Source organism: Corvus brachyrhynchos, unplaced genomic scaffold, assembly GCF_000691975.1.
Source record: "Corvus brachyrhynchos isolate BGI_N302 unplaced genomic scaffold, ASM69197v1 scaffold5, whole genome shotgun sequence".
In the NCBI taxonomy this organism is placed as follows: Eukaryota; Metazoa; Chordata; class Aves; order Passeriformes; family Corvidae; genus Corvus; species Corvus brachyrhynchos.
The window spans coordinates 7245365-7252167 of record NW_008238321.1 but is presented as its reverse complement, the minus strand read 5'-3'; the positions used below and the strand labels follow the sequence as shown (position 1 = coordinate 7252167).

General features: G+C 48.5%; 2 protein-coding genes across 3 annotated transcripts; one reads left to right on the top strand and one right to left on the bottom strand.

The window, feature by feature from the left end:
• The first annotated feature begins 6 nt into the window (after nt 1–6).
• On the top strand, nt 7–1945 carry BUD31 (BUD31 homolog). 2 transcript variants are annotated; one of them, XM_017734086.1, is made up of 5 exons: nt 7–109; nt 232–386; nt 857–979; nt 1206–1372; nt 1676–1945. In XM_017734086.1, exons 2-5 carry the CDS (start codon nt 293–295, stop codon nt 1724–1726), a joined length of 435 nt encoding a protein of 144 aa, XP_017589575.1. In that variant the 5' UTR covers nt 7–109; nt 232–292; the 3' UTR covers nt 1727–1945. The 2 variants fall into 2 exon arrangements, with proteins under 2 accessions (XP_017589575.1, XP_008631673.1); XM_008633451.2 differs by having other exon boundaries at nt 7–132.
• Nucleotides 1946–2380: 435 nt separating this feature from the next.
• PTCD1 (pentatricopeptide repeat domain 1) lies at nt 2381–6802 on the bottom strand (the record flags this gene model as incomplete). The annotated part of the gene is made up of 8 exons (XM_008633448.2): nt 2381–2714; nt 2934–3116; nt 3422–3538; nt 3779–4531; nt 4814–4915; nt 5446–5664; nt 5859–5999; nt 6536–6802. Coding segments are annotated over 8 exons (1962 nt in total), but the record flags the coding sequence as incomplete, so codon positions are not given.
• Nucleotide 6803: the final 1 nt, after the last annotated feature.

Below are 6803 nucleotides of genomic sequence, written 5' to 3'. Positions count from 1 at the left end.
CCTCCCCCCGGTGTCCCAGGGAGCTGAGCGGAGTTGTCACCTCGGGGGAGGAGCGGCTGCCGCGCTTTGCCGAGGAGAAAAACTGACTTATCGTGCAGCAGTCGCCGAGGTTTCCACTCTTTCACGAGCTCTGTAAAGCTCATTTTTATCCTTGAAGTGGAAAACGGGAAGGGGGCACAGAAACCTTAGGAGAAATATATCTGACCGCTGTTTTCCTTTCGTTTTTTCTAGTGATTCTGAGGGAGTGCTAGAGTGGTTCCCCTTGCCTTTCGCCCCCTTCGTTCCCGAGGCAATGCCCAAAGTGAAGAGGAGCAGGAAGCCTCCCCCGGATGGCTGGGAGCTGATCGAGCCCACGCTGGACGAGCTGGATCAGAAGATGAGAGAAGGTGAGTGGGTGTTCTCTGGGATGGGACCCCAAAACAAGCTCACAAGAGCTGCTTCGTGAATACAGGTGGACCTTTTCTGTGTCTGTGCCTCCAGTGGTGCTGCAGGTTGATCCTGGGCCATGGTAGTCCCTATTTTTGGGGTGTACACAGGTTATGGAGCACAGAGCTTTACTTACAGCTGGTTTTGGGATGAAGCTCATGGGTGTGTGGAGGAACTGGTAGTTCCTGTCTGTGTTGCTGCTGTGGGCATGAAGTCACCCACCATCCCAGTGTGGGTCATGTCATCCCACTGCCATTGGTTTGAGATCCTTAAGGAGCTGTTCCAGGTTAGGTCCCTCTCATTTGAGTCTCCTCCCATTAATCTCGGTCTTATCTCTGTCATGTGTTGAGTTATGAACGTTCTTGGAACAGTTCACTGCAAAGGGGTTGAGGGAAGCACTTGGTCACCTGGTGTTTGTGTTCCCTCCCAGCGGAGACGGAGCCACACGAAGGGAAGAGGAAAGTGGAGTCCCTCTGGCCCATCTTCAGGATCCACCACCAGAAAACACGTTACATCTTTGATCTCTTCTATAAGAGGAAAGCAATCAGCAGAGGTGAGGAGGGCAGGGGCTTTACCTGGGGCAGGGGAAAACTGGAGTGAGTGAGGTGTTTACCTGTGGATGCTGCTGAACTGGGAGTTGGTGGGATCAGGTTTCTGGGGAAGGAGGATGGAGGGAAGGCTTGGCAGCAGCCTGGCTGTACTTGCTGGTTACTACAGCTGGTAACCCCTGATAGTGAGACTTGTGACAGTTGCTGGTGACAGTGTCTGCTCCTCCCCAGAGCTCTATGAGTACTGCATCAAGGAGGGCTATGCTGACAAAAACCTGATTGCCAAGTGGAAGAAGCAGGGCTATGAGAACCTCTGCTGCCTGCGCTGCATTCAGACTCGGGACACCAACTTTGGGACCAACTGCATCTGCAGAGTCCCCAAAAGCAAGCTGGAAGTGGTGAGTCTCCAGCTTGTTCCTCTGCTCTGCAGTAGCTATTGTGACTTCTCCCAGCTCAGTGACAGCAGAGGGGGTAGTGCTGTTCTTCCTGGTGATTTCCCCTACCTTTGCTGATAGGGTTGGTATCTAGCTGGTTCTAAAGCTGCTGTCAGCTTTGGCATTCATTTAAAGTTGTTTAAGTATGGGAAATAACACCAAACAGTGGAAAACCTTCCCACCTAGAGCCCTTCCCTGCCTCGAGGTCTGATCCTGCTGCTCTGGCTGGGGCTAGGCTGAAACACCCTCCTCATGTTTGTTTTTCAGGGCAGAATCATTGAGTGCACTCACTGTGGATGCAGAGGCTGCTCTGGTTGAAGCCTTTTGCCATCAGACTTGTTTATTGAACTCTGAGGGACATCTCCTCCTCCTCCTTCTCAATGGACTATGAGTGCAATTTCACTTTCTGTGATGGGATACTTCTGTATAATAATTAAAGCAGCAGCATAATCACCTGGATCGTGAATAAATGAGGGGTGCTTTGGAGTAGGGTTTTGTGTAGCCATTTATTTTAAAATAAAGTTTGCCTTCCTGACAGAGTGGTGTGATCTGGTGAAACACTCCTGTGCCCCTTTTCTCCTGTTAGATCTGTTCTGGGTGCTTGAAGGTTGTTCTGCACGTTGTGAGCTGCTCTGGGGTTTTTCCTCAACTAGGTCCATTTAAAAGGCTGTGTGGAAAGGAAATACAGTTCCCAAATGTCCTGTCTGAGCTCTTCCCTGACCACGTGCAGATGGAAGCTGAATTTCACTGGAATTCTCTGCTGGAATTAATGCACAGATCCCTTCAGGAATGCTAGCAGTCTAGAGTCTTACAGGTCACATGTGAAATGACAGAACACAGGACAGAGACAAAACCAGCACCGAGCTAAACCCCTGTTAAATCTGATTTTGCTTCTTCCTTGTTTTGCGCAGGGTTTGCTAAACTACAGCCCACCTAATCCTTGGCAGTTGAAGGAAATTCACTGAAAACGTATTTGCTCCTCCTTAAAACAAAAGGAAATATTTTATTAAGTAGCTATTGCAAGAAGTTTGCAACTGGGGGTTGGGGAAATATGAAGCAGCTTTACTACAAGCCACTTTAAAGAAGCAAGTCATGCATCTTCCTTGTGCTAGAAAAACTTGAAACTTCAGCATCCTGCTCCCTTTTCCTGCACAGCCTCTGCCTCGCTGTCCTGCCCACCAGGCTTTGCTGTCCTGTACTTGGCCCAGGGGTGGGGCGTCTCCTCTCCAGCCATAACTTTTAACCACCGGTAGTAGTAGCCACGGAAACCATCAATCTTCTCCAGGTATGGGTTTTTGTACTTATACTGCAAAGAGAAATCCAACAAAACAAGTTTCTATTAGATCAGAGCTCACTTGGGCACCAGCCTGCAGGAGCTACAAGATGCTACTGAAGAAACAGCAATCAAGTAACCATCAGCCAGACCAGACAAACCCAAAGGACACCCAGGCAGACATTTATGATTCCCCTCCCTTGTTGGTGTCCTTTGTGATGCCTTCACACCCTGTCAGTCCCGGCTCCTTACCCTGTCAAATTTGGGAGGGTACCGTGCTGCGAACTCCAGCTGCCGGATGATCACTTCATTGGGAGGCACCTGGTTATTCCTCATGTCCCGCAGGATCTCCGTGAGGTAACTGTAATCCAGCTGCCTCACAGCAGCAGCAATGAGGGTGCTGTAGATGTATTTGTTGGGAGTTATTCCAGACCTCTGCAAAGAACAAATGCTACAGTTAAAGAAGTTTATCTGCTGACTAGTGCAGGACTCACAGAAGGAAAAGGCAGAGAGGCACTTTTTACACAAGGAGCACAACTCTCACCATGGGACCTGTGAAGCAGCTTGTGCAATGCCAGCACAGGTGCAGGGCAGACCAGCTACTCTGGAGCTCCATGTTTTTGGGGAGAACAAAACCACTGACCACGAAAACCTCAGCAGGTCTTTCAAAAGCATTAACCTTTCACTTTGCCTCTTCCTGCAGCTCAGACCCCAAGCAGCAGCAGATTTTTCTTGATTACCTTCAAATCTGAGAGCAGCTGCAGTCCATCCTGCTGTTTGTGGCAGGCAATTGCCAAGTTACAAAATGTCTGGAGATTAGGTGACAGTCCCCTCTTCACCAGAGCTGGCAGCACGCTCTGCAAGATACAAGTGTTGGCATCACTTCCCAAAAAAATCTCACTGTAGCTTTCCAAATAGGGAGCTGGACGTGCTAGAACAGAATCCAGAAATACTTAGAAATTAACCCAAGCACCACCTTGTGGAAACAGTGTGAGATCCCAGTTTCTATTGTGGACAGGGAAATGGGTCTCAGTAAAACACAGGAGGCCTGAGACCAGGAGGTGGTGATAGGGCTGGTTCTGAGGTTTTTCTCTCACCTTTGCTCCCTCCAGGTCTCCCTGTTTACTTCTCTTCCTCATTAAAGTGTTAAAGAAGGTCACATCTACTTTTACTTTATGATGATCCAACAGTGCCAGCAAAGAGGACTCTGAGGGGCTCTGGGGTTCCACAAGCTCAGCCAGTAATGTGAACGTTTTGATGTTGGGCTCTGCATTGTCCTCTTTCATTTTGTTCAAGAATCCCTCCACATCCCCCATCAAAGCCAGTCTATGGGATGGCGTGGCCACTGTCCCCAAGGAAACTACGGCTGTGTCAGGCATCCTGGAATCCAACAAGTTGGGCAGGTTGCAGAAAGGCAGCTTCTGTCTTGGGTGTGCCTGTTCCTGCTCCATCTCACTCCAGGCTCGCCTCATCAAGGCTCCAGCCCTGCTGTGAGTGACGCTGGGGCTGTCAGGAACAGCTGGTTCTGCTTCAGCCCGAGCCACATCTTTATTTTGTTGCTGGATCCATTCCTTGGGCTGCACTGAACTCTCCTGAAATAATTGTTTTTCCATAGCTTCCACATCCAGCTGGACAGCAGCACTCTCTGATGCCTTCTTCCTCTGATTTTTCACCTTTTCCTTCCGCCTGCCAGGTGGCAGCTGTAGCTGAGGTGAGTTCTCAGGGGGACTGAGCAGAAGTTTAGAGGCCGTGGCAGGATCGCCGATCCCACAGTCTCTGGCCGCACGCAGCATCAGGTTGTAGGTGTGGCTGTCAGCCTTTATTCCCAGCTTATTCATTTGTTTCCAAACCTGAAGAGGGGAAGATGGATATTAAATACTAAGACCATCTCTAACAGCCTGTAAGCACATCTGTGTGAGAAGGACAGTGACCTTGAGCTGGAGAGCCCTGTGAGATGATCCAGGGCTATTTACCAGCATATGAGATGTCCTGAGCAATGTCCAGTTTTCAGAACTTGAGCTAGGAGGAGCTGAACTCCTCCCATTTCACCACCCTGCTACCTTCCATGTGTTCAAGTTATGGTTACAGCACAGCAGCACTTCCCCCCCCTCTCCTAGAACATGAGGACAAACCTGCAAGGCCAATCGGAAGCCGTTCTCTCTGTCTTTTATGCAGCTCATGAGAAGGAAGCTGAAGGTCTCAGCTGTGAGGACATGGCCCTTCTGCACAATTTCCTGAAAAGAGCAGAGAGAGTATTAAATCTCCCAGTTACACTGTGTGGTGAAGCTCAAATACCACTGTCATCTTCTGGGGATAGAGGTAACAAAGCATAGGGTGAGCTCCAAATGTTTGAGCAGAAGGATTGCTCTGGGAGAGAGCCCTGATGGGAACCTGGGGCAGGAACAGCAACCTTTTTAGATATTTTTGGAAGGGCCCTGCTGACAAGAGCTGCTGTAAAGAGCTCTAAAAAGAGCCAGGTCTTCAAAACAAGGAAGGGACACAAATGGTATCTGTGAACTCCACGAAAACTCTGGTAAGCTTTTGACATACCTTATCAATTTTAAAGCCAAAGCTGCCTCCTTTCAGGTAATTAAGCTTAAAGTTTGGTATGTACAATTTCACTGTATGACGATAAGCATCAATGAAATATAAACACATGATCTGTAATTATCTCTGCTGGAAATGAAATTAAAACCTGATGCAACATGACAACTTCCAGGAGCCATAACCCCAACAGATTACAGGGAAAAAGCAACCTATTTACCTTGAGTACATCCACGCACATCCTGAGGTCTGAGCAGAGGGCACAGACCTTCAGCAGGGCATGGTAGGTGATGAGGTTCAGCTCCTCGTTTTTGCTCTGCAGCTGCTGCCGCAGTTTCAGGGCGCTCTGCAGCCCCGAGTCCTTCCATGGAGACTCAGCACAGGCATTGAACAGGGCTGTGTAAGTGGCCTCTGTGGGGATTAACCCTCGTTTTTTCATCTAGAGGAAGAGAAGAAGGATTTGAACTGGCTTTTTTGCAAAAGGACATCTTGAATTTTTTAACTTGTTTTTAAGAGTTTTAGGCTAAGAAGGTGCCAACACTAACTTGAAGGCATTTTGGAGACAAAGTAACATAATGAATGCTTGAAGTAGTTTTAGCTTAGAAAATGTTTTGAAAGAGAAGTTAAACCTACATCATTGTAGAGCCTGAATGCCTTTTTCACGTAGCCAACCCTGCCACAGCCGCCAATGAGAACGGTGTAATTGCTTTCTTCTGGCTGGACACGCTCCTCCTTCAGCATCTGCACCTCAAACAGCTCCAGAGCCTCTGCCAGCTACAAGGATGAGAAAAATCCATCACAAGGCAGAAGAAAACCAATTACAATGGATATTAATATATGCAGCTATGGGCAGATTGCAGTGCAAGTCCTACAAAGTGTGGGGTTCCTCACAAGAAGGCTGGAGAGGGTCTTCGGACAAGGGCATGTGGTAATAGGACAAGGTGGGATGGCTTTAAGCTGACAGAAGGAGATTTAGGTTAGATATTGGGAAGAAATACTTCACTGTGAGGGAAGTGGGGCATTAGCACAGGGTGCCCATAGAAGCTGTGGCTGCCCACATCCCTGGAAGTGTCCAAGGCCAGGCTGGACAGGGCTTGGAGCAACCTGGGATAGTGGAAGGTGTCCCTGCCCATGGCAGGGGATGGAACTGGATGATCTTTAAGGTCCCTTCCAACCCAAACAGCTCTATTATGATTCTACAAGAAATTATTATTTTAATTCTTTCTGTAAAGATACCAAGTGATAGACATTGGTCAGAGCTGCATCTTTCAACAGTGCTATTCAAAACAAGAGAAAAGCTGGGCTCAAACCTTGTCCTCTTTGATGAGGGCCTTGCACCGTAGGAAGTACCAGTATGGGGTGTTCTTAGGCCCACGTCGAGGTTTTCTTTCTGGTTCTTCTTCTCCTTCTTCTTGAAACTTCAAATCCCGAAAGCGCGCTGTGGTTTTGTGGTAATATTTTCTAGAGGAAAATTTATGGGATAGCGTCCCGAACTCCACGCCTTCATCATCATCATCATCATCCTTCTGCTCCTCGGTAGCTCCAGCGGAGCTGCCAGCACTGATCCCTCTCGGGTCG

Excerpts from the sequence above, each read along its gene's own strand:
- BUD31 (XM_017734086.1), top strand. The coding sequence starts at position 293 with ATGCCCAAAGTGAAGAGGAGCAGGAAGCCTCCCCCGGATGGCTGGGAG. Across the intron at positions 387-856 it reads GGATCAGAAGATGAGAGAAG|CGGAGACGGAGCCACACGAA; the intron begins GTGAGTGGGTGT and ends GTTCCCTCCCAG. Across the intron at positions 1,373-1,675 it reads CCAAAAGCAAGCTGGAAGTG|GGCAGAATCATTGAGTGCAC; the intron begins GTGAGTCTCCAG and ends TTTGTTTTTCAG.